The sequence below is a fragment of the Elgaria multicarinata genome, chromosome 9 (genome assembly GCF_023053635.1).
Source record: "Elgaria multicarinata webbii isolate HBS135686 ecotype San Diego chromosome 9, rElgMul1.1.pri, whole genome shotgun sequence".
Classification (NCBI taxonomy): Eukaryota; Metazoa; Chordata; class Lepidosauria; order Squamata; family Anguidae; genus Elgaria; species Elgaria multicarinata.
Genome location: NC_086179.1, coordinates 25,207,497 through 25,233,928, shown reverse-complemented (window position 1 = coordinate 25,233,928; position 26,432 = coordinate 25,207,497). Strand labels below are relative to the sequence as shown.

Sequence of the window (26,432 nt, the reverse complement as noted above, 5' to 3'; positions counted from 1 at the left end):
AAATTATGTATGAGACAAATGGGTGTTTGGACATATATATTGTACACGTACACTGTGAAGAAGCGTACAAGGGTGGCACGGACTGGCGGCGTTCTGTGAGTGGAAGGGGAAACGGGCAAAATGGTGCGCCTGCCTGGGCTTCCACCCAGCAGCAGTGGAAAAGTCCACAGGAAGGGAAGATCGAAAAGGAGTGTGGGCCCACCGTTTTGAGCTTCCCTTTGTGTGGACTTTTCCACTGCCACTAGGAGGAAGCCTTTGTTTCTCTGACCGCCTCCACCAAACCAGCCTCAAAACTGCTTCGGTCTCAGAGGCAGTGTGGGGTTCAGCTTTTAGATGTGGGGTGTACCCCAAAAAGACAACAAAAATTTAAAGTCACAGAGATTAAAGTTACTAAAGAAAAAAGTCAATAGGTATTTTTTAAAAAACACACATCTGAATGAACACCCACACACCCACACCCACACACACCATATGAGCAGTAGGGTAATAAAAACCAACCAGGGATGAACCCGTTCAGCTAACCTAACTAGACTATGGCCCTATTTTATCCAGGTTCCTTATCCAAGCAATATCTTACTGTCAAGGGTCCTTTCTTCTATGATTCTGGCTTTCTTTTCTTCTCTGTCTCTCTCACTCTCTGTGTCCCCCCGCCCCCATTTTCTCTGTCCCTCTGCCTTTGGCTTATATCTTCTAAAACATTTTTCCTACCCAAATGCAACCAAGCAGGAGAGTAGTTTTCTTATACATTTCTGTCAACTAAGTTTCTGTTTCCTGGGTTAAAGCATGTTTCTCTCCCTTTGACCTTCTATTGAACTTCATAACCTCCTGCTAAACTTCCAGGCCTAAATAAAAATTTCACCTCCAAACTTTGAAACTGATTAGCATGCATCTCTCTCTTCTCTCTCTCTCTCTCTCTCTCAATATATATTATATTATATTATATTATATATATTATATTATATTATATCATATATACATATAAAAACACATACACACACGTGATCTAAACCCAAAATAATAGGACTGCAAACACACACACACACACACGGATTCGTCTTGGAGGCTGATTCAGAGCTTTGACATCAGCGCTGATTCAACTCCGGCTGCCTCAGAACCACCCTGTCCCACCGTGGATTTATTTATGTATTTATTTATTTAATTTTTTTATTGCATTTCTATACTGCCCAATAGCTGAAGCTCTCTGGGTGGTTCACAAAAATTGGTTCCAAATCCAAAGCAGGTCAGCTGATGTGGTTTCCTGGGCATGAGGCTGACTGGGAATCCATAGGACTCCCCTCCTGCTCACCCTCCCTCCTCTCCCACTCACCCCCCCAAACCCGGTGAACTGCTGCCCTCTGCCTGCAGTACTTACCTGAAGCCTCCGCTCACACCTGCGAGCCGTCCATCCTCCAGGAGAACCATTCTGGCCTGCCATAGATCTACTACTGTAAACAATGGCTGCTGGAAAAGGTAGATCTACGGCGGGTCAGAGTGGCTGTCCTGGAGAACAGGCAGCTTGCTGACATGAGTGGAAGCTTGAGGTAAGTCCATGGGTGGACGGGTGGGCCGGCAGGAAGCAGCAGTTGGCCATCAGGCCAAATCAGCCTGAAGCACTTCAGCCGCTTTGAGCTGAGACGGCCCAATCTGGTCTTGAACCAGATTTGGGTCAGGCAGACTGAATTGGCCCGCTTCGACTCGGATTCAGGACCGAGGCAGTGCACACCCCTAATAATAACATACAATCAATCTAAATGCCAAAAATGGAGGACAGCTCTTGTTACTTCATACTCTATGAAGTTCAGAAGCCTGAGTCTGTTGCCACACAATGTGCAGACTCTCTTCTTGAGACCTGTAGCCTGAAATGCATTCAAGAGAGCACTTCAGACACCATTGGCTCCCGAGAGGTGGAAGTAGAAAGTTACCATTTAAGTGCGAAAGTAAACAGATCTTTTAAACTCTCTTGTAAGATGAAACAAGCTACTTCAGGAGGAAGGGACTGTGAATAGATGAGCTTGGACAAATGAGCCTTTGCTGTTTGTGTTTGTGTGTGCGTGTGGGTCTGAACACTTGGTTTTCCACAGGTGGGAGCCTCCAAGATGTGCTTTTGGAAAATGTGAAGACGGCTGACTATTTTAAAGAATCTGAGCTGAAGGAAATCTTACTGCAAGTCTCCATGGGGCTGAAATATATCCATACTTCTGGCTTGGTTCACATGGATATTAAACCCAGTAAGCCTGATCTGTTCAGTAATGCTGAACACTCCTGGGAAAGGGCCTCAAGTCAAGGGAAGGGGACGCAGCTCAGTGGGTAGAGCACTGGCTTTGCACGCAGAAGGTCCCAGGTTCGATCCCTGGGCTCTCCAGGTAGGGCTAGAAAATCCTGCTGCCAGTCAGTGTTGACAGTACTAGGCTAGATGGACCAATGTTTCATTAAGGCAGCTTCTGGTGTTTTTATGCTCCTTTGGGTATCAAATATTTGTGGATGGTGTACTTACTGCGCTGCCATAACAGTTTGGGGGGAAAGTGAGTTGAACTGAAACCCTGGGGCGAGGGGGGGGATACTTCTCCCCATATTTAATTGGGAATTGCAGGCCTCCTGGTTACAGAGCTGGTTTCCTACTGAGCCTTCGCTGGAGCTGCATCAATAAGTTACTGAACTTAATTAGAATTGCAGGATGATTGCTTCAAAGCAGTCGGGAGGCACGGCCTTCACTTTTTTACTGACTCATTTCACGGATGGGGAACTTCCACAACATACAGAAAGCTGAAACAAGCCCTATGAAGAAAGGCTGAAGAAACAGTGTGTTTAGCCAGGAGAAGAGAAAATACCGTGGGGTGGGGTTGCGGGGTGGGAGACGTGACAGTGCTCTTCCAATAGCTGGAATTCGCCCGCTACCCTCAGTGGGCAGGACTAGCTTTAATGGGCTTAGGTTACAGGAAGGTACGTTTTGGTTGAACACAAGGAACAATATCTTGATGGTAACAATAGTTCAACAATGGGACCAGTTACCTAGTGGAGTGGCGGGCTCTCCCCCATGGAGGCTGGTGGCTCTGATGCTAGAGGGCAGTGAATCCACTCCATGTTTCAGTCAGAACTAGTCAGACCTCTAAAGGAGCAATCCAAGGTGTGGAGCTCCATGGATAGAGTTCTGGGTGAAACCCGGATTGGATTCACTGCCCCGCTGCCATCGGAGCCACCAGCCTCCGTTGGCTCTCCCTTACTGGAAGCCTTCAAGCAGAGGCTAGATGTTCACGTTGGGGGTGTTCTAGCTCTAGATTTCCTGCACTGAGCAGGGGGAGGGGGTTAAGCAGCCTACAAGGCTCTCTCCGACTCCACATTTCTGTGAAACCCAAGTGGCCGACAATATCCTGACTACTAGAAAGCTCTGAAAATTGGATTTCTGGCACTTCACTACTCTTGGGATGCGATGGCTACAGCCATAAAATTGGTCAGAGCTCCAGCAGAAAGCACGTTCGCTTTATATATTGTGCAATATGCAATTTTGTACAATATGCAGTTTTGTGCAATATGCTGTATTGTACAACATCCTATCAGTTCACAAGCAAGTGCACTGTCCATACTCCTTCACTCTCCTTCGCAGGGTGGGATCTCCAGGGATAGTAAGGAATGGGTAGATCAGGGGTGGGGAACCTCAGACCTGGGTACCAAGTCTGGCCCTCCTGAGGTCCCAATCTAGCATCCTGGGGATCCCCGAATGGCCACTTTTGCCTCTGGTCCCACCTACCACTGGAATAGGCCCCCCAAAAGCTTCTCCAAAACTGGATTTGGCCTTGGGCTGAAAGAGGTTCCCAACCCCCAGCATAGACAGATGCTTGTGGAATGTAAACTCTGTTGATGGTATAATTCCTCTGCATTGACATTACAGCCATCACTGTTTTACTTCTCGATTGCAGGCAATATTTTTATATGCCACAAGCTGATTGGGCCTGCTGGTCAGGAGGAGAGTGACAGCGAAGACGATGGGTTTGCTTCTTCTAATGTGGTGTATAAAATTGGTGCGTGGCTTAAATATTTCTTTGTCTCTGGACAGCTTGGTGTCAAATGCTTTTCAGCTTGTACTTTCCAATGGCTCCTAGGTTGTATATACACCAATCTGTCACCTCTGGAGCTGGCTGCTCCAAACTCTGCGCATGGGATGTGCTAAACAGATAGTCATGATCGCTGGAATGGGGTGGTGAAGTGGGGCGGTTTTGGGTTCTGTACAATGGCAGGAAAGTGATTGGTGGTCGTTTAGGGCTCAGCCTTACAGGACTGACACTCATTAGATGAAGGGCTTTGATCTCGGAGCCCTCTGTCTCTCCTAAGCCTTCTCAGTGGTGGCCCCCTGACTATGGAATGAGCTTCCCACAGAGGCCCACCTGGCACCAACATTGTGATCCTTTCGGCGCCAGGTTTAGATTGCCCTCTACTTCCAGGCATTTAATGGTATAAGATGGGGCATTTATGCCAGTCATCCAAACAGGGCTAGTGGTTCACTAAAATTGCTTTTAACTGTCTAAATTGTTTTCAATTTTGGAGACTTAAAATTTTATGCTGTATTTTTAGTGCTGTATTTTATTGTCTTATGAATTGTTGTAAACCACCCAGAGAGCTATTGAGAAGAATAGAAATGCAAATAATAATAATAACAACAACAACAGCAACAACAACTCCAGTCCTCTGGGAAGGGTTTACTCCAGTCAGCCACAACTGGGCTGACAACTGTTACCCAGAGGACCTTTTCTTCTGCCGCCTCCAGACTGTGGAATGGCCTGCCGGAGATTTGTCGCCTCTGAGTTCAAGACAGCCATAAAGACTAGTCTCTTCCGGCAGGCCTACCCAGATAAATTTTAAACCTAAGAATTTTAATATGTTGTGATTGTTATTTTAATATTGTATTGGTTTTATATGCTCTTTTAACTAGTTTTATGTATTATATTGTATTTAATGTCGATCCAGAGGGAGAAGCGGGTAAGAAATAAATATATTATTATTTATTATTAATAATAATCCCTGCTGGCAAGAGCCAGGTAACGCTACAGCCTGTTCATCCTCCATTTGTGCATTTTAATCTAGATGGGCCTCTGAGCTCATCTAGCTCACTCGCCTTCTGTGGCCGGGGATGGGAACTGAGAGGCTTATGGATCTGGTGGATCCATGTCCTCTTCCTTCCCTACCCATTCCTCTTCCAAGGCTGCCACACTGATCTCGGGAGAGGGGCCACCAGGGAGCTTTCTGAGATGGCTGGGAGGTGCAGCAGGTATCCCTGATTGAATTCCCCTTCCCCGAGATCTCTGGGCTCAGGGTTCTAGGATTGCTGTCTGAGATGCACTTTCAGTTCATGTGGGGCAATTCTTGGTCGCATGAACCTTACCAGATGTTGCAGCTAAGAACACATCCCAGAATCTTCCAACCTTAAGGGCTTCCATGGCAGACATGCTGGAGTTTTTCAGTGGACAAGTCCAAAATGTAGAAGGGACTCTTCAGAGGTAGAAAGCTTTGAACTCCTGGGCATGTTTGATGCATTCCATGGCTCATGCGTTTCTCTCTATTAGGGGACCTTGGACATGTGACATCCATAACCAATCCTCAAGTGGAGGAAGGAGACTGCCGCTTCTTGGCCAACGAAATCTTGCAAGAGGTAAAATGGTGATGAACTTTCTTTAGGACTTACACAGGGGGGATTCTGGCTGAACAGGAACTTCCATTCATACTTACAATAAAACTCCTTTTCATTGTGTTCAGATTTACCTACTTCACACTGGAATTTTGATTTTATGTAAATCCTACTAACATAAATTGTGCTTAGAATTGCATTGTTGGCAAGCCCATGCAAAATTACAGTGCTTATTGGCAAACATATGGCTATTCAAATCAAACGAATAAAGTTCAATAAGGAAACTAATCGTAATAGCTTGTAGTGAGAGCATACTAAAACTAGAGCAGAAGTTAGAAACTCTAACTCCCATCAGCCCTGGCCATTGGCATGTTGTATGGGCCTGATAGAGATTGTAGTCTAACATATAATGGTCTGCAGGTTTCTCACCTCTGAAGTAGATCAAACATTATAGAGGATGTTTGTATATGCCTGTAGAACAGGTGGACAACTTGTGGCCCTTCAGTTGTTTTGGCCTACAACTCCCATCACCCTCAGTCAATGGAGCCAATGTTGAGGGATTATGGGTAGGGTGACCATATGAAAAGGAGGACAGGGCTCCTGTAACTTTAACAGTTGCATAGAAAAGGGAATTTCAGCAGGTGTCATTTGTATATATGGAGAACCTGTTGAAATTCCCTCTTCATCAAAATAGTTAGAGTGTAGGAACTATATTAGAGTGACCAGATTTAAAAGAGGGCAGGGCACCTGCAGCTTTAACTGTGGTGATGAAGAGGAAATTTCACCAGGTTCTCCATATATACAAATTACACCTGCTGAAATTCCCTTTTCTATGCAACTGTTAAAGATACAGGAGCCCTGTCCTCCTTTTCATATGGTCACCATAATTATGGGAGATGTAGGCGAAAACATCTGGAGGACTACAAGTTGCTCACCCCTGCTGTAGAAGTTGAGACTGAGACTCTGAACCAATCCAGGCAAACCTTTTGCTGTATGTGGTTTATTGTGGGTTGGTATGTTGCGTGCCATTCTTTTGAAAAATTAGTTTTCAAGAAAAGGACCCTCTTCAGATGACATGCTAAGCCACGGTGGTTAAGCATTTTGAGCTAAACATTACGGCTTAGTGTGTTGTGTGAACCATTCTTAACCATAGTGGCTACATAACCATGGTTTAAACATGCTCACTAATCATTTACTGCAAAGGGGTTATTGGCTTAACTATGGTTTAGAGTGTTGTCTGAATAGGCCCAATGTTTCTTTAAACATGTCTCTTTCTGCTGTTAAGCATCAAATACATCTTGCAATCCATATATTGCCGGGACTGTTCTGATGAGGTTATTGACTTTGGGGCTGTGACTTATTATCTAGTTTTAACTAAGCTTGAATCTAATTGGGGAGGGTGGGTCGTGTTCAAAAAATGAACTGGGAAATCTTCCTGTCCTGACCCTGGATTTTTAAATTATGAAAACTTTAAAATTCAGACACTGTCAGTTTTAGAATATGTCCCCTTTTTTAATATGAGAGTTTCTAAACCAATGTTTATTTTATTTATTTATTTAAGTATTTTTATGCCGCCATTCAGCCAAAAAAGGCTCTCACGGCGGCTTACAAAAGTATTTCTTGACAGTCCCTGCCCACAGGCTTACAATCTAAAAGACATGACACAAAAGGAAAGGGGATTGGGAGGGAGGAGGAGGAGGGGAGTTCCCCAACCCTCTAGATGTGTTGGACTGCAACTCCCATCATTCCCAACTAGCATGTTTAAAACTGAACATGACCCAACTTGGGAGTCTTACAGGGCAGGCCGGTGACTCTGATGTCAATGGGGTGGTGAATCTGCTCCGGGTTTCTGTCAGAACTCTAAAGGAGCTATTCAAGGTGTGAAGTATTGACTGGTTCTGACTGAGACCTGGAGCAGATTCACTGCCCTAGTGACATTGGAGCAACCCACTGCCACGACACAGGCTCTGAACAACAGACCCGGCCGCGGCTACTCCCTGCTCAAGCCAAGCACCACCGCTTGATACTGCTTAGGTGAATGATTGTCAGAGTGGGTGTTAAATGTGTAAACTTAAGATGATAAATGCCAAACAGACACGTGGGATTTTTGTGGTAGTTTAAAAACAAAACAATCAAAATTTATTTTTAAAAGTTCACAAGCTTTGTTTCAAATAACAACATTTAAAAACCTTTTTGAAACCTTTCATACAATCCTGTCACTCATTCACATACACGCTTTCCTTTTTCTCACACAATCACTCTTGAACTTTCTTTATTCTCAGTATTGATTAATATACATCCACTACGTGCACACCACACTCTAAAGACACCACTCACTACACTGACTCTCAAATTTCCCAGAACTTAAGTACCATAAACACAGAGAGCACTACAGACACTAAGAGTACCTAACAAGTCTCCCTGAAAAGTTCTCTCAATCCCCTCAGTCATTCCCTTATATATCACTCCTCCCCACTCCCAAGACATTCTAACTCCGCCCACTCAGGCCAACATTCTAAAAACCACAGACTTACAAACTGCAGACATACATTTGTAATTGACTTGTGGGGTGTAACGCCACACCCACCTCCACTGATGTATTTACTTCTTTGATTATGTTTTAAAATCTCTAGTGTTCTTCTTTGCTTCCATAGCAATATTGCTATCTGCCCAAGGCAGACATCTTTGCCCTTGCGTTAACGATTGCTCTAGCAGCAGGCTGTGGGCCATTGCCCTCCAACGATACCATGTGGCACCACATCCGTCAAGGCAACCTTCCACTAATCCCTCAGCCACTGTCACGTGGCTTTACAGAACTGCTTGAGGTGAGCTTCCTTGGGAAGAGAGTGGGCATTTCAATGCTTCAGTCATATAAAACCTCATTTCTTTTTTTCTTTACCTCAGCTAATGATTCATCCCGATCCGGTCGCGAGGCCGGCGGCCACTGTGCTAACCAAACACCCTGTCCTTCGACCTTCTCTTGGGAAAGCTGCCCAACTCCAGAAGCAGCTGAATGTAGAAAGGTTCAAAACTGCTATGCTAGAAAGGTAATGTCCACCATTCTTCAAAAGCTGAGGAAGAGTTGCAAGTAACAAAGGCACTGGACTACTTGGCTTAGAAGTCAACCCCTCCCTTGAAGGAGAATGTATTGTAGATGCAACTCAGGCTTATGACTAGACTCTGCTTCTGAGGGGACTGTGGCTATTCATGTTGCTTTGGAGAGGATTGGGTGAAACAGGGGTCATCAACCTTTTTGGATCATTGGGCAAATTTAGAATATTGAGAGAGATTCTCAATATTCCAAATATTGAGAAAACTCTCATAAAATGGCTACCATGGAGTGGTTTTTTTTTTACCCATTCACAAAATGGCTGCCATGGTGGACGTGGCCAATCACAAAACATTCAATCCCCAGAAGGAAAACTGGTGAGACGAGAAGAACATTAGCTTGTACAAGGCAAAGATGGGGTAAATAAAACCGGCAGCTTCTAAAGTTGCCCTCAGGTGCAGTCGAGGCAGACAGTGTTGAAGTAAGATTCAATTGCCAGTTTGATCAGCTTCTGTGCGTGGGGTGGGTTGCTTGTGGAAAGGGTATGAAGGGTCCATAGGTTGCTCCACTTCCTCGCTGCATCTGTTTCCCTAAACTTGAAAGTACTCTGCCATCGGTGGCAAGCTCAGTCTTGGGGAAACGTTCCTTACCCTCCTTTGTAATCCGCGGGGTGTTATTGTTATCACCTCTCCACTCTTCCTCAGGGAGTTGAGAGCAGCCCGTCTTGCCCAGACCTTCAGAAAGAACCCGTCTTTGGAATGTGCCCGACTACGAGAATCTGGATTCAGTGCAAAGCATCAGAACAGCAAGAAGCGCTTGGTGGGAGGCAAAAATGCCCGGTCATTTAGCTTTACTTCTGGCGCCTATTGAGAACCAGGCTGTTCAAGTTATTGAAGGCATATTATCCCAGAGCAACAAGTGCCTGTGGAGAATAAGAGATCATAATTGTTTTTATCTGTTCCATCATGACTGCCGAATCTCTATCGCTACGAGATCATTGTGGTCCATGACATTGCAACATCATGTCTCTTGTTTGACCAGACTGTCCCACCCACTCGGCCTCTGGACTCAAGGGCCATAGCTGGCACTGCTGTGAGGTCAATAAAGCCTGAAGTTCATAGGCAGAGGGGACTCTTGGTGGCAACTATTGGCATAATCTCTCTTTCAACCAGAGGTGGACAAGTTGTGGCCCTCCAGATGTTTTGGCCTACAACTCCCATCATCTCTCACCATTGGTTATGCTGGCTAGGCCTGATGGGAGTTGTAGGCCAAAACATCTGGAGAGCCACAACTTGCCTGCTGCTGCTTTAAACTAAGAAGTCAATTTTCTCCCCTGGGTTCTCAGAACAGCTTATAACTTTCTTTCCTTCCTCTAGCTTTTATATTGGCCTATTTTAAGGACCTCTGTGTACATCACGGGGGTAAAAATAAAAGTTAGAAATGCTGAGTGTTTCGAAGGAAAACTTCTTAAGCTTGTTCTTCTTGCAATTGGGGAAGGGGCTGGATAAGGCTATGCCATCATGCTAAACTTTTACGTCCTGCCGAAAGAGCCAGAGAGAGTAACCAGAGCAAAATATATTTACTGTAAAAGTCCTAAGAAATAGGGACATTTTGAATAGCTTTGTTGCTCACAGGTATGGAGGAAAATATAACCTGATTTAGAAACAGGTTATCTCTCTGTTTGCATATGCAACAGAAGGTAAGATATAGCCTGGCCTTGATGGCTGTGTTTTTCTATGTCCAGAATAGAGCACTGGCTTTATTCTTAATGTGGTGGGTGGTGGATGATGTACAGACATGTAAAAGATCTGTCTTCTTGCAACGGGGTGGGGTGGGATTTACGTGCACTGGAAGGGAGGTAAACATGCTTTTAGAAAGCCTCGATTTTGGGGGGGCTCCATTATGTAAAGTGTTATGTAATAAAATAAAGCAAATCTTATGCCCCTATCAAAGTGTTAACTTCTGACGTTGTTTCATGAATAAAAACCACGATTCCATTTGACTAGCCCAGTCACAAAGACTTGACCATTAGAGCAGTGTCTTTAAGGAGCTTCCAACGTTTCCTTTATGTATGAATTCCCCCCAACTTTTCTAGCTGCTGGACAGCACTGACGTTTTTAGCTGTTGGAACTATTCTCCCTTTCCTTTATATATATATTTAAAAAGTGACACCTCTGTGAATAAAGCTTTTAACCTTGTTTATGTAAAAGTGTACGTGTAGGGGAATTTCTTTCAGATCATATAAAGGAGGGATGACAACTTTTGCCATGTCCACACATCTGTTGGGGCTAATTTGTAGATACATCTTCTAACTTGTGGAGTTGTTCCAGGCATTGGCTAACTCATGTCTACTAGGAAGAAAATGCCATGGGGTGCAGTGTTAGGTCTGCACAACGGTACTCAGTCCTTCAGAAGGCCACACCATGGTATGTGATGCTATAGTCGTAAGTAAATCTGGGCACCTATAAGAGTCAAAGGATGAAGTGTAGTGAAAACATCAGTTAAAATATTTTAATTGCTGACCTGCTGCTTGAGGCAGTTGCCTCATTCTACCTAATGGTAGGGTCAGCCCTGTTGATAGAACTGTGAGCCAGTGTGGTGTAGTGGCTAAAGTGTTGGACTAGGAGCTGGGGGATCCGGGTTCTAGTCCCCCCTCAGCTGTGGAAACCCACTGGGTGACCTTGGGCCAGTCACAGACTCTCAGCCCAACCTACCTCATAGGGTTGTTGTTGTGACGATAAAATGGAGAGGAGGAGGAGGATTATGTATGCCACCTTGAGTTCCTTGGAGGAAAAAAGGTGGGATAGAAAAATTATATATATGTATGTATGTGTGTGTGTATATATATATATATATATATATATATATATATATATATTAGTTTGAATCTATCTGGCACTTAGATAAATATAAATATTAGATAAATATTTGTGTTGGTTATGATAATGAGATATACAACTTCTCTGCTTCCTCCTTTCTGCCACTATTCCTACTTTGGTTTATTTTTATTTTATTTTACACTAAATCTCAGTTGTGGGTGTTTTCCCCCTGGTGTCAAACAGCAACTCAGTAAATTTGAAAAGATCAGAAAGGCCGTACCATGATAGATGTTTTTAAAAATAATTAAAGTCCTGCAGTTCATATATGAAATTCAATCACCAAGTTTCAAACAGAGCCCTATAACTAAGTCTATACAGTTTTCCTTTTTAAAATGCTAAGATGATTATAGTGATTTTTTTTTAGGTATGTTTCTTAGGGCACAGTCTTATCGATGGCACTGTCAGCGCTTGTAAGCCTATGAACTCAGAGGCTTAAAAGTATCCAATGCAGAGCGAGAGATGTGGCAGAGAGATCCGCACTTCCTGTTCTGCATTTTGGCTAGATGGTTTTTTTTGCTTCGGATACTGCGTAACCCGGGCTCTGCAGTCCCCTCCCCACCCAACCAGAATGCCCCCTTGACCTCTCCAAAGTTGTATTTTTGACTTCGGATAGGCAAAGTCAGATCCCTTAGGCCCTGTTCAGAAGACACCTTAAACCATGGCTTTAACCATGGTGAATAAAGTAAAAGGCCTTATTCGCTGTGGTTAAAGCCATGATTTAAGGTGTGTTCTGAACATGGCTTGGCTTTCTGTCTTAACCACCATGGTTGAGCCATGGTTTAATGTATCTTCTGAATGGGGCCTTCCAACCTCTGATCCAGGAATCCAAAGTATCCTATCCCCTACCCCACCCCAAATGCTATCTATGGTTCATGGGATTGCTTCCTTAATGTCTGGTGATTTCCAGGATCTTATTCTAAAAATAGTGGCGCCCTCCCTCAGGAACACCCTCACCTATGCAGTTCAGGAGGCAGAAAACATGGTATAATGCCTCCTAAAATGCACTTATTGATGCTGGATTTCTCTTAATCATGATGCTGCCCCATTTTATTTTTTTTGTATTCCTTTTATTGTTGCTGAAATTGTCTTTAGTAGTGCATTTTAAACTGTGATTTTGACATTATTTGTAATTTGTTTATAATAAAAGCCCTAAGAGAGAGATATAAGTGTGGTATGCCAGTGTGACATAGTGCCAGACTGGGACTTGGGAGATCTGGGTTCTAGTCTCTCCTTGGCCATGAAGCTCACTGGGTGACTTTGGGCCAGTCACTGACTCTCAGTCTAGCCTACCTCACAAGGTTGTTGTGAGGATAAAATAGAAAGGATGAGACCCATGTAAGCCGCCTTGGGTTCCTTGCAAGAGGAAGAAAAGCAGGATATAAATGTAGTAACAACAGCAACAAAATAAATAGCTGGTCTGCCATCACATCTGGAGGGCACGAGGTTGGGAATGGCTGGAGTAATCCAAGATTTTATTGCAGCTGTGAACATCTGGGTATGACTCAGCTCTCATAAAGAAATGGTGCCAGCAAAGATGTTCTGCTTTTCTTAACCAGAAAAACCTTAGAGAGCTTCAGCTATTGAGTGGAATCGAAACATAATAAATGAATAAATTAGTGTGAAATTTACATTTTTCAAGAGACGTCTTAACGTTTAAAGACCAGCCCGGCCCATGCCTGTCTCAGGGTCAAGTCTCCTATCGTAGGCTGGCTGAGCAAGTGGCTTCCACGAGTTCTGCAATCAATCTAGTCCAGTGTTTTTAATTGCAGGATAGAGGAGCTGAGCCTGCTTTGCATTTCCAGCCGAATATTTCCCATCAGAACAATTCCCAGCTTGCAGCAATCGAGTTAAATTGCACCCCAGCTCGAAGAAAGTGCTCAATTGCAAACAGGAGTCCTGCGCTTTATTCATCTGCCTGAAGTCGCCTTGCACTTTTAACGCGCCGTCCTATGCATGTTTAGACAGGGAAAAGTCCTACAACTCCCAGCATTCCCCAGCCAGATAGGCTGGCTAAGGCATGCTGGGAGTTGTAGGACGTATAGAATCATGCTCTATTCATTATTCAGTTGTTTACTAGGAAAATGTCTAGAAATTGTAGGACTTATTTCTGTCATAACTATGCAAGGATCTCGCCCTAAATTTCGAAAGACACCGAATTTATACTTAAATGCTCATACAAAATAGGACCCGGATGCGAAAGAGCAGGAACTTGTTTATTTTGGAAGGGGAGGTATTGATGTGCCATCACAGCAATCCGGAATATTCTCCAAAGATTTCTGTGAGCAGCTTTCGCTTCCCAGGGTAGGGGAAAACAATAGTTCTATTGCAGCAGGAAACTACCAGTCTAATCAAAAGTCTGTAGAGATGGAAAATACCGGGTTTGGGGGGCGGGGGGCGGGAAGAGAGAGCTGAGGCAGAGCCAAAACTTCCGGTTCTCTACGAGAGCGGAATGGCGTCGCTCTGTCATTGGCATCTCTATGGTGAACCTCTTCCCTTATCGCCCTTGAAAGGTGTGGGGGGGGTAACGGTTCGATGCGAGACCGGAAGTGTAGGTAGGGCTTGCGTCGATGCGTGCTTTGGAACTTTGCTTATCTCTATGATCGCTGCTGGGGCAGGGGAGGAAATCTACGCAGCGCCACGTGGGAGCCCGATCGGAGGTGCTTGTTAGGTAAGCTCCGTTTGGGTGGAGGGCGGAGGAGCCGGCGGCGAAGCTGTGAGTAAGTTGGCAGATGCCTTCCTACTAGCATCTCCTGCATCTTCCTAACACTTCCCTTACACTGCCGTGCCTGCCTGCAAATTTTTCCAAAGGAGCCCCAAGGCGCAGTCAGAAGTCCTTAGCTCAGCGTTGCCCGCAACCCGGTGTCTTCCAAAAGCGTTGGACTACAAGTCCCACCATCCCCAGCAAGCCTAGTCTAATATGGTTGAGGGAGGCGGGGTGGCGGAGGCTGCTTCAGGCAATTCTACTTGGTGCTGACCTTTTGCATCTCCGGCCTGAGCTTCGTGGAGCGCGTGCGGCCTGTTTACCGACAAGCAACGGAGAGATTTGTGGCACCGTTAATCCCATGCATGTTTTGGCAGAGAAAAGTGCTACAGCTCCCAAGCGTTCTCCTGCCGGCCATGCTTGCTAGGGAATGCTGGGAGTTGTAGGACTTCTTTTCCCATGTAAACATGCATACGATTGTGCCCTGATTGCTCCTTCGGGCCCTCCTCCTGGCGGGAGCAGTTTCATGAACGAGGAACTTCCCAAGAGGAAAAAGCTGAATGTTGCATCTGAATTAGGACTCTTGGTCTGTCACTCCCCTAACAAGCCAGGGTTTAGCATTGACTTAGAACTTCTGGATTGTTTGGGAGCAGCAAGCCAGGAGTTTGGTTCGGATGCAACATTAAGCATTTTTTTCTTTGCTGGTGAGATGAGCCAGGATTCTGGCTTCCTGTTTTGTGTGACTGTGGCACTATGTTTCGTGTGCCACTTAACACTCATGGAAGAAAGAGCAGTTTCAAATGAAACATATTTGTGCCATACCCTGGGCACTCTTGCTCATGAACAATACGTTAGGATTCTGGCTCGCTGTTTTGTGTGAAGGCAGCCACCCCTGTATGTAACGTCTTCTTTGGAAAGTTGCACTATTTCTTGCCACTATTCCTTCTTTCAACTTTTTGTTTCTTTTCCCCACTCAATCCCTATGCTTTGTTTTTGTTTCCAAGTTTCTGTTCTGTGGAACAACATGCAAAAATGAAAGTCACATGCCATCGGACAGCTGGTAACTACGGATTGTTTTAATAGTGGTGTTTTCTCTTTCAGAGCAACTAGAAAAGCTCCCTAAACAGAATTGAAAGAAAACAGCCAGAATGTTGTGCAGGCCGCTACTGCAGGTAACAATCTATTTCCTTTAGCTACAGTTTTTTTTAAACAGTGGATTCTGCTGGTGTATTAATGAGGAGTTGAAGTCGCTTGTGATTATCTTTACGTTATTGGGCTATCTGTAGCCTTCCCATCCTGGTTGTTCTCCAGATGTGTTGAATTACAACTCAGATCAGCCCCAGTCAGCACAGGCCATCCTGTTTGGGGATTATGGGAGTTGTAGTCCAACACATCTGGAAGGTGCCAAGTTGGGCAAGGCTGGATTAGGTTCCCTCTAATGTACTTTGGGGAAAAATAGTAGAGAAATTTGGAAAAGGGATCTGGACAGCAAGGAGGAGAATGGAAATGAAAGATTGACTTTGGGTTCAAAGGGGTCACCATAGAGTTCTGTGCCTTTCTCAGTAAACCTAGAAATGCTTTTCTTTTTTGTGGTCGGAAGCTCTGTCTTTTAAACCAACTGCATGACAGGCAGAAATCAACAGGTGAAGCTTTTTCCATCCATTCTTCGCCCCGCTTGACTTGTTTTGCCTCTTATGTAGTTATTAAAAGACATATAACTTCTGGCTGTTTTTTTTTCAAGTATACGTACTGGGTGAAAGAAAAGTAAAGTTTTTTTTTTAAAAAAATTGACAACTCAGGTGTACAACTTTGTACTTTTATACACAAGTCATTCCAGCGTGCAGCTCGTGGGGGATGCAGTACATAATCGGATCCACTCTTTGAGCCGCCATTTTGCACCTGACTCATATTGGTGGCTCTCAGGATTCATGTAAAGAAAAAAGGAACCCAAGCAACATGGTAGTGTCTAAAGGCTGTTCTAAAATATATTTGGGACTGGAGGGAATCAAATGAGAGGGAATGGCAGGAATTATGTTTTTAAAAAAGGAAAAAAAGAAATGGGACAGAAGATATTCTCGAGTGCCTGAAAATGCCTTAATAAGCCTGTTGCATTCTGGAAAGAACTTACCTTTCACAGGAGCCTCTCTGCAAATAATTTGGAGAATCTTACCGGTAACTTCCTCTGTTCTGGGCTACTTAAGAAAAGAGTAGTACATCAAGTAGTTTGAAACAGAGATAACATTGATAAGATGTTTCAAAATATTCATAGAGAAAGATGAATGGCCCCTCAGGAAGGAAATACCATTCCAAAATGTGTTGGACTTAATGAAGCATTTTCAGGCACTTGGGAATATTCTCCCTCCTGTTTTTTTACTAAAATGTATTTGGTCTCTGAGGGAGACTTTTGCTTATTGGGCTGCTGCCCTCCACCTCCTGCCTCCTTCTCTTCAACTGAGCTTTTCTAGTCAATGGGAAAGGCAGGATTGCCCAGACTCTCCCAGAGGGAACGGGGCCTGTGGAATGACAGGGATCTGAGAAGTCAACTGACCAACAGAAGCAGGGAACCTTGGGAAATGAGGTGTGAAACTTGAAAGAGGCCCAGAGGAATGGGGGGAAAAGTCCTCTGCTGAACCAAAGCTCTGAGGTTGGTGTGCGTGCGCTTTGCAGTGTTCAACTCACTGATGTGCACCATTTTGTGTGAAGATGTGAGTTTCGGCCTACTTTCATGTTTACAAAAGCAGTCAGCTCGTTGCTCTGTTTTTATGACCTTGGGAGCTGAAGTGCTGCTGGCAAAAGAGTTCTATGCGCAACCTGATGGAAACATGGAGGAGGTGGTTTGGACCTTGCATCTCAGAAAGCATGGGTGCTCTAAAGTCTCTGCCTTCCTGCCTGGCTGCCTCTCAGCAGGCCCTTGCCCTTCCTGCCATTTTAGAGGCTGGCTTCCCCATATTCTGAGAGTCCCTGTTGGAGCTGAGCCTTTCTGGAATCTTGTTTGTTGGCGATTGTAAACGTACGTAGCTGTTAGTGCAGCTGGTGCTTGGCAGCGAACATCTGACTATGCAAACAGCTAGGCCAGCTGTCTTTAACCCAGGGCCTTCCAGATGCTTTGGATTACAACTCCCAGGATTCCTGGCTATTGGCTGTGCTGGCTGGGGCTGATGGGAATTTGAGTCCAAAACATCTGGAAGGTGCCAGGGTGGGGAAAGCAGAGTGAGAGCAAAGATATACTCCGGACCATTTGCACCCCCAGTTTGTTCTCCGGCGAAGGGGCAGTTCCTACTAGAAAGACTGTTCTGTAGGGATTACAGATATTCTCGAAGCCTGAGGAACATTCTGTGAAGACCAGCCAAGATGGCTGCAGTCTTGCTCAGATTTGGTCAGACCTCCTAATGGGGAGGGAGGGGGGAAGTTGGTGAGAACAGCCTTCAAGGTCCAGCTCTGGGAAAACAGCTTGTTAAGTCGAACACTCTCCCCCTGACAACAACACCTGGGAAGTTATCAGACTGGCTCAAGGTCGGGCTAATAGGGAGTTGAGTTGACTCGTGGGAAAATGGCCTGATGGGGAAGGCACCCTTCGCAAGGGAGGAGGGAGCTGGACATCTGAGTGGCTGCGCTGTGGAAAGGATCCAAGCATCAAAGAACTGTCTGAGTGTAATGAATAAGTCAATAAACGGTTCTACAATGATGTAAATGAATGTGTATTCAAATACAATGACACCATTAGATTTAGCAACTCCTCTTTAACAAATACATGATCAGAGTATCATTAACACTTCAGAAAGGTGCAGATAAGTGTAACACCACAATTAACATATCATCCAGGTTAAACAATCAGGTTCACCACCTGTATAGCACAACTATTGAATGCTGACTTACATTGCATATGTTGTGGGTGTGTGGTATATGTTGTAGAGTGTAGGATTTTTGTGATTTATTTTTTAGGATTTATGTGTTTTATTTTTTCTATGCAGTATTGATAGTATGTGATCATTGTTTCATATTGTTGTATCTTCATCGACTGTATACAGTAAGATATATGATGGAAGCTCTGGCATGGGCTGGTCCATGAAGTCACGAAGGAACAACAACATCTCTATGTTAATTGTGGTGTTACACTTATCTGCACCTTTCTGAAGTGTTAATGATACTCTGATCATGTATTTGTAAAGGAGGAATTGCTAAATCTAATGGTGTCATTGCATGGCCCCTCTTCCTTTTGCTTTCCACTTTCCCTAGCATCAGCCTCTTCTCCAGGGTATCCTGTCTTCTCATTATGTGGCCAAAGTACTTCAGTTTTGCCTTTAATACCGTAGTAGAACTTTTTATTGACCTATTCATTACACTCAGACAGTTCCACAGCGTTTTCACAGTACGGTTCCTCTCCTTTTTTTGGACATCTGAGTGGGGCTGGGGATTGATTGGTTGACACGGGTCATGGTACTGCCAGATGCAAAAAGTGATAAAGGAGTGGGTAACCAGGGGCCAGCCATCTTCTCTGGAACTACACGTGTGTGGAACGGGAGATCCCCAGTGAGCTGGGTTATGGCTCGGTTTTAGAAAGGGTTTTTTTGTGTTTTAAGTGCCTGGACACTCCAGGGAAGGCCAGTCGCCTTTGTGGCATGATTTATGGTGGGTTAATGTTTTAAGTGGTTGATTGGTGTTTGACTGCACTTAAATTCTACCTCAAACCCTCTTTCCCCATTCCCCCCTTCTCTTTTCCTTCCATCTGCATTCCCTGGGGCATTACGTGTTAGATTTAGTGTGTGTAAATAAACTGCTTCAGTCCTTAGCTTGTGGTGTGTGTGGTTATTCTTCAAAGGGCTGGCTAATACTGTCTTGGTACGGGGTTAGGGAGGTAAGGATCTGGGTTACCTGGTGTTTGGTCCAGAGCCTACCTTGCAGGGAGGTTGGGTGGACCCCACCCTTCCTTCACACATTCCATTTCAGAGTAGCACATTCCAGTGATGGTCGGGGTAAAGGCAAAAGGATGGAGCCAAAGGCAAAAGGAGTCAGGCCCAAAATACCAATAGGATCAGCATATTGTTCCTTAAAACCCTTACTGCCAGTAATGAAGCCTTAGGAGAGTCATTTCAGCCTTTTAGAATAGGGGAAAACAAAACAGCGCAAAAGCTGGGATGCCACCAAGTGATCCGCGTGTGCAACAGTAGAAGCTGGTGGCTCCGATGTCAGTGGGCCGGTGAATCCATTCCTGGTTTTAGTCAGAAGTCTAAAGGAGCTATCCAAAGTGTGAAGCATTATAGTATGACAATGGAACCAATGACCTTGGGAGGTCGTGGGCTCTCCCACACCAGAGGCCTTCAAGAGGCAGCTGGACAGCTGTCTGTCAGGCAGACTTTAAGCCTTTAAGGTGGATTCCTGCATTGAACAGGGAGTTGGACTCAATGGCCTTATAGGCCCCTTCCAATTCTACTATTCTATGATTTAGAATTCTGACTGAAACCTGGCGTGGATTCACTGCCTCACTGACATTGGAGCTGCTAGCCTCCACTGATGTGTGAATGTGGCGGGGGAAGGTGGTGAGGCCTTCTGGGGATCCCCACCCATCCACCCCTGAGCCTCTCAGCACCATTGCTGTTATTGGAATGATGCAGGCAGGCAAGGCCTACCTGACTGCTTTCGCCCTCTGTTTTCTTTCTCTAGATATTGCGTCAGTCCGTGAGGCATCAGTCTGAGTCAGTGATGCCCAGCGTCCTCGAAAGATGTAAGTAGCTTTTCTGGAGACAGGGCGGGCAGCTTCCAAAGGCCACGCACAGTCCATGCCGGATCAACCTGTCAGTCGATTTCACTGTCTTTAGCGCTGATGAAATTTGGTCACCTTTGACCATGAATGGATAACCTACGGTCTGGGGAAGGCGGGGAAATTTAGCCTGCTTGGGATCTCCATGCAGCCTCCTGGGGTTCCCTGGATAGGCACACAGATCTTCCCCTGGCCCCACCCCACCCAAGCTGCAGTAGCCCTGCCCTCTTTTGTATCTGGTCACTCTAGTATAACTCCTGCAGCTTTAACTACTGTGATGAAGAAGGGATTTCACCAGGCACTGCATGCATACAAATGGCACCTGCTGCAATTCGCTTTTCTCTACAACAGTTAAAGATACAGGACCCCTGTCTTCCTTTCCATAAATAAGTGCTTTCAGCTGAAATATCCTGGTATTTTTTGTGTTTTCCCCACTGCCTCCTTTGCCTTCAGCCCCACCAGCCACTAAAATGCCTCCCCCCCCCGAACCTCTCCGAAATTTCCCGCCTCTGCCTTTGATCAAATTGGCTTCTAATTTACCTCACACAAATATGTTGTCTCTGTCGGGTGTTCTTTTCTTCTCATTTTTAAGCGTTGAACCGTATCCAGCTGCTCGGCCGTGTAGGACAGGATCCTGTCATGAGGCAAGTGGAAGGGAAAAATCCTGTCACCATTTTCAGCCTTGCAACCAATGAGATGTGGCGGTCGGGAGAAAGTGAAGCACTCCAAGCAGGTGAGCGGGTATGGCTGTGGGGGAGGGGGGCGTAATAGTGTAAATGCGATACGTTTGGGGTGTGTCCTGGCACTAAATTGACTTAGGCAAGTGTCTCGTCCCCTTCGGTGCTGCGTAGTTTAAGCAAAGTCTATGTTATAGCGAGAACCAGTGTGGTGTAGCGGTTAGAGGGTTGGACTGGATCTTGGGAGATCCAGGTTCTAGTCCCCACTTGGCCATGGAAGCTCACTGGGTGACTTCCAGCCAGTCATTGGCTCTCAACTTCTCCTACCTCACAGGGTTGTTGTGAGGATAAAATGGAGAGGAGGAGGACCGTGTAAGCCGTCTTGGGTTCCTTGGAAGATATAAATGTAATCACAAAAGTTAAAATAAATAAATAATGCCAATGTCTTACATGTATCATGTCTTACCTCTCACACTTCCACTCCAAGTGTAGTCCCCCAAGCTCACTGGAGCAGACGGGTAAGGAGAAAGGGTTCCGTTTCTTCTGCTTTGGAATTGGGAGCGAACTGGCCCAGGCAGGGGTGTTCTTTGGCATTTTGAGAGGGTCCTACAAGTTCCATTGGATTCCGAGGCCCCAGGTTACACTTTGTTTGTTGCATTTATATCCCGCCTTTTTTCCTCCAAGGAACCTAAGGCAGCACACATAATCCTCCTCCTCTCCGTTACTATCCTCACAGCAACAACAACCCTGTGAGGTACGTTGGGCTGAGAGTCAGTTCCCTGACTCCTCCTCCTTCCCTGTCTCCCTCTTTGCTCTTCACTGCCTTTGGCCCCTCTTATCCTATTCCTGCCTCTGTGACTGCTGCCATTGCTGCTTCCTGTGTTGAAGATCAGCTTCCTGTTCTCTGAGTCTTGGTGTCCTTGCTCATGATGTGCTATTTTAGCCATGCCTTCTCCAGGCCAGACTTCCCCTTTCCCCATCACCTGACAACTCCATGCCCACCAACCCAGTGCATGCGCTGGTAGCCACTCCCTCCCCCCAGCAGCCACCCGCCTGGTAGCCTTAAGAAGGCTCTACGCACACACTGATTCGTGTTCATAGAACTCCTCCATGCGAAGAGGGAACCTGCACCCCCATTGCCTGGAGTAGCTCTGTGCATCAACGTCAGTGCTAACCTACAACCCCTTCCTGTGGCTGCTGAATGCAAGGCCAGTGGGAGAGCATGACCTCACAGCCCCCTCGTGCGTTGCAAGAGAGTGTGATAGGATTTTGGCCACACACCACTTGTGAGAAGCTTTAAGCCACTCTCTGGATAAGACCAGGAGCCTATGGGAGCTCTTGTCACCTATTCTGTTTTCATTGGACCCAGGTGATATTACGCAGAAGACCACATGGCACCGGATCTCTGTGTTCAGGCCAGGGCTGAGAGATGTGGCTTATCAATACGTGAAGAAAGGGTGAGTGGAATCGGGGCTTGCCTGTGGGCAGAACTCTCTAATAGTACCAGGCCCTTCACACATGTGAGAGCTTGTTAGAAATTTTGGTTATCCGAAGCAATGCCGAATGGTAGTTTCCTGTATGGCATTGCCTTGTGTCAGCTGATCTCTACACGAAACCAATTTGTCTGCCAACACGTTGGTTGGCCAAAATAGGGGATTATTACTTTGTTTGCATTTCCTGCTCTGTGTAGTTTTGTACTGTCAATGGGCTGGTTTCTAGTTAAACTCGTGGCGATGCCTGTAGATTCCCAATAGTGCTGCTGACGTAGCATCACTCAAAGGCCTGAGTGTCTGCCTTACCAGTAGTCTCTCAAAACCTTCCTTTCCCTCTAACCGTCTGTGATTTGATGAATGAACCAACGAGCAGCATCTGTTAATGGCAGCACTTAAAGCCCTGATTTAATCATAAGGCCGTAAGCTCAGAATTGAAAGCAAATGGTGCCATGAGTCTGCTCCTTGTCTGTGCTTGACTCCCGGCAGCGCTCGGATCTACGTGGAAGGGAAGATCGACTACGGCGAATACGTAGATAAAAACAACGTGAGGCGGCAAGCCACAACAGTCATCGCAGGTAAAAAGCTTTTGGGTGCCAAAGCTGGCAGGGTTGTGAGGGGGAGAGGGATATAGCACTGCCCAGACGTCCGCGCTTGTTTTTCTGCTCTGAGCCATGTGCTGGATTTAGATAGAACTGTGTAAACACCTTCCATTCATAGAATCATAGAATAGCAGAGTTGGAAGGGGCCTATAAGGCCATCGAGTCCAACCCCCTGCTCAATGCAGGAATCCACCCTAAAGCATCCCTGACAGATGGTTGTCCAACTGCCTCTTGAATGCCTCTAGTGTGGGAGAGCCCACAACCTCCCTAGGTAACTGATTCCACCGTCGCACTGCTCTAACAGTCAGGAAGTTTTTCCTGATGTCCAGCCGGAATCTGGCTTCCTTTAACTTGAGCCCGTTATTCCGTGTCCTGCACTCTGGGAGGATCGAGAAGAGATCCTGGCCCTCCTCTGTGTGACAACCTTTTAAGTATTTGAAGAGTGCTTTCATGTCTCCCCTCAATCTTCTCTTCTCCAGGCTAAACATGCCCAGTTCTTTCAGTCTCTCTTCATAGGGCTTCATTCTTAGCCTGGGCCACTAGGTGTCACTGCTGGGCACCATTCACAAAAAGAGCTGGGTGGGGTGGGGGAGCACAGACTTCCTAAGACTGGTTCCCCAACCTCCCTCCTGATTTGTTGGCCTACAATCTCCATCATCCCCAGTCAGAATGGCCATGCCGGCTAGGAATGGTGGGTGTTGTAGTCCAGCATGTAGGGAGATGCACCAGGCTGCCCTAACATATGCTTGTAAGCTATAGCTGGTGAGCGTTTGCTTGCTTCCTCTGTTCTGGCAGAGGCCAATCAGGTTGTTGTGTTTGCTCTCTGGATGAATGGGAGCTATGCCTCAACGTTCCGATTCAAGAATTCAGCAGGAAATACTTGCCTGTCTGGCTGGGCCACTGATGACAGGTTTTCTGCATTCTGTATCCGCAGTCTTGTTACAAGAGACTTTTGAAAACATCTTGGGGAGGAGAAGGAGTTGGTTTAAAAATAATAATGAAATAAAGCGGAGGGGAAAGGAGAAATAACACACTGGCAAAGGGCAGTAACATGAGAAGAGCCCTGATGCTGGATCAAACAGAGGGTCCATGTAGTCCAGCACTCTGTTCACACAGTGGCCAACCAGCTGTTGACTAGGGACCAGCAAAGTAGGACATGGTATAACAGCATCTTCCCACCCGTGTTCCCCAGCAACTGGTGCACACAGGCTTACTGCCTCGGATACTGGAGGTGGCACATATCCATCAGGGCTAGTAGCCATTTGATAGCCTTCTGGAGTGTTAATCCAATAAGTACGGTATGGTAATGCCTTCAATGAAAGAATGTTGAACTTCCTTCAATCCGAGGCCACGTTCAGTTTTGGAGAAGCTCTTAGGTTCTCCATTCCAGGGGTGGGTGGAGCCAGGGTAAAGGGGCGGAGCCATCTGGGGCACTCCAGTGGACTGGATCCAGCCCCTGGTCCTGGGTTTCAACACCCCTGCTTTATTAGGACTAACCAAAATGTCACAAAGCTATGAGCAAGCTTTTGGGCCTGTTCAGACAACACGGTAAGCTATTGTTAGGTTGCTAACCCTTTTGCAGCAAATGGTGAGTATGCTTAAACCATGGTTATGTAGCCACCATGGTTAGGATTGGTTCACATGACACGCTAAGCCATAATATTTAGCTCAAGAGCCTTAACCACCATGCCTTTGCGTGTCGTCTGAACAGGGTCTTTGAGATCTTTGGGACTGTTCTTCAGGCTGAATGCTAAATGAAACAAAGCAGGGAGGGAGGGAGGGAGGGAGGGAGAGAGAGAGAGAGCCGGGTAATAATGTCAATGCCCGTAAATTTACCATTCGTAGCAGCCTTAAGATGGAGTGCAGAAGTGCAAGAGGCTGCAAGGCAGATGGCCCCAGAGCTACTGGGACAGAAGAGCAATAATGACTGTTCCCCATTTGTTGAACAGATACAGTCTAGTAGCTACTCAGTTCTGTCTCTGTAACCATATTGGGAATGCACGGGGCCCCTTGAGATGCAGAGAGCGGAAGGAAAAGAGGGACGTGCTTGTCTTTATGCTAGCAGAGCTGGAGATGAATGGCATTAATAACATCCTTGCAGATACGAACAATAAATATTACAGTCCCCTGCTCAGACATGTAGCCAAACTTCAGGAGGGAGGCAGAAAGGAATAGTTAATGGTCTTCAGGCAAGAGGTTAATGTCCTGATCCCATGAAGAGGTAGGCACAGCTCAGCCTGTGGATTTCAGTGGATTCAGCACAGAGTACCTGTGAATCTTTTCCCCTGCTTCAAATTTAGACTTATAGCTTGTCTTACACCCTAAAAGACACACACACACACACACACACACACACTTCCTACATACAGAAGATAGCCACAGTATTAGTCAAAACGATGAGATAGTATTTATCCCCACACACCACACCACAGCTAGATAGCTTCAGAGGTACAGGGGAGGCTGTTTAAGATCTCTAGCTCTGTCCTCCCAACGTCTCAGTGCCACTCCCTCAGCATCTATCGCCCGAGGCCTCTGCTTTGCTTTGCCCAACGGTAGGGCTGTCCCTGCAGAGCTCACGCCTGCCTTGCGGACGGTTCCAGGTTCATTTCAGGCATCTCCAGCTAAAATGATCTCAAGGCTGGGAAAAAGCCTCTGTCTGTGAGCTTGGAGAATCACTGCCAACCAGACTACAGGGAACGATGAAGCCATAATAGTCTCATTCGCGGCCAATCTAATCGTGCATAGTGTATCTACATGTGATAGTTTTGCTTCATGTGGCCCCAGTTCAGATCAGGACCGTGGCACTCTGAGGGTGTGTGTTAAACTTTCCCAACACCTGTCTCCCCCCCACCCCCGAAATTCCACCCTCCTGGGGGTAAAAAAAGAAAAGAAATGGAGCCTCCATACACTCCTTGGTTTCTTGTGTCTGTTTACGTTCAAATGTGTGACTACTTCCTTCTTCTCTTTCTCTGTCCCTCCCCCATTTCCCCCCCTTCCAGATAACATTATTTTCCTGAGCGACTTTCCAAGAGAAAAGGAATGAGTTTTTGAAGTCTGGCTTCGTCTGTTGCTTCTCGTTTTTGTAGTGATTCCTAATTCTGCAATCATGTCTCTGCCTATAGTTTCTTTACCAAGATTAAAACTACCCTTTTGTACACATTTGGGAAAACGTGTGAGTGTTGTGGGCTTATTTTGAGGTGTGTGTGTGTGTATGTGTGTGTCTTTTTATTTTGGCTTTTGTCACCTGTGTGTTTCACTTCCTAAGCAAAGCCGGAGTTACTTTGCAAGGGGGGGGCGGGAGAAATGTGACTTATTTTTCACTTCTCTATCATGGCTACTCCTTAATGCTGTGTGAGTGGTTTATATGAGGGGTGTGGCTATGAAGAACGAGCAGGGCTTAGAGCCACATTTGATAGCACCGTTGTTGTAAAGTCCACTGGTGTTGTAAATAGTCACTTCTATGTACTAGGTGGGCTCTTGGTTTTGTGGCCAGAATCTGGCACTGGGGAAAGCAGAGAACGGTTGTAGACTCTTAAAAGTGTTGTTGTGTTGGGTTTGTGAATAGAGGTGAAATATTTCCCTTAATTTGCTCCGGCTGGAACCATTGCCTTCACTCTGAGTTGACTTTATGATGGTGTCTCAAAGCCAAGTGAGAGTGA

General features: G+C 45.8%; 2 protein-coding genes across 3 annotated transcripts in view; both read left to right on the top strand.

The window, feature by feature from the left end:
- WEE2 (WEE2 oocyte meiosis inhibiting kinase) overlaps nucleotides 1-10,168 on the top strand; it is a 33,823-nt gene extending 23,655 nt beyond the window's left edge. Inside the window, exons 7-12 of the mRNA XM_063135051.1 lie at nucleotides 2,082-2,228; nucleotides 3,915-4,016; nucleotides 5,556-5,641; nucleotides 8,272-8,442; nucleotides 8,522-8,664; nucleotides 9,371-10,168. Of these exons, the coding sequence (XP_062991121.1) occupies nucleotides 2,082-2,228; nucleotides 3,915-4,016; nucleotides 5,556-5,641; nucleotides 8,272-8,442; nucleotides 8,522-8,664; nucleotides 9,371-9,536 (815 nt within the window). The 3' untranslated portion in view covers nucleotides 9,537-10,168. The remainder of the gene's footprint in view (nucleotides 1-2,081; nucleotides 2,229-3,914; nucleotides 4,017-5,555; nucleotides 5,642-8,271; nucleotides 8,443-8,521; nucleotides 8,665-9,370) is intronic.
- Nucleotides 10,169-14,071: 3,903 nt separating this feature from the next.
- Nucleotides 14,072-25,946, top strand: SSBP1 (single stranded DNA binding protein 1). 2 transcript variants are annotated; one of them, XM_063134485.1, is made up of 7 exons: nucleotides 14,072-14,213; nucleotides 15,348-15,418; nucleotides 19,908-19,968; nucleotides 20,597-20,737; nucleotides 22,051-22,138; nucleotides 22,661-22,749; nucleotides 25,773-25,946. In XM_063134485.1, exons 2-7 carry the CDS (start codon nucleotides 15,395-15,397, stop codon nucleotides 25,814-25,816), a joined length of 447 nt encoding a protein of 148 aa, XP_062990555.1. In that variant the 5' UTR covers nucleotides 14,072-14,213; nucleotides 15,348-15,394; the 3' UTR covers nucleotides 25,817-25,946. The 2 variants fall into 2 exon arrangements, with proteins under 2 accessions (XP_062990555.1, XP_062990556.1); XM_063134486.1 differs by lacking the exon at nucleotides 14,072-14,213 and adding an exon at nucleotides 14,238-14,262.
- Nucleotides 25,947-26,432: the final 486 nt, after the last annotated feature.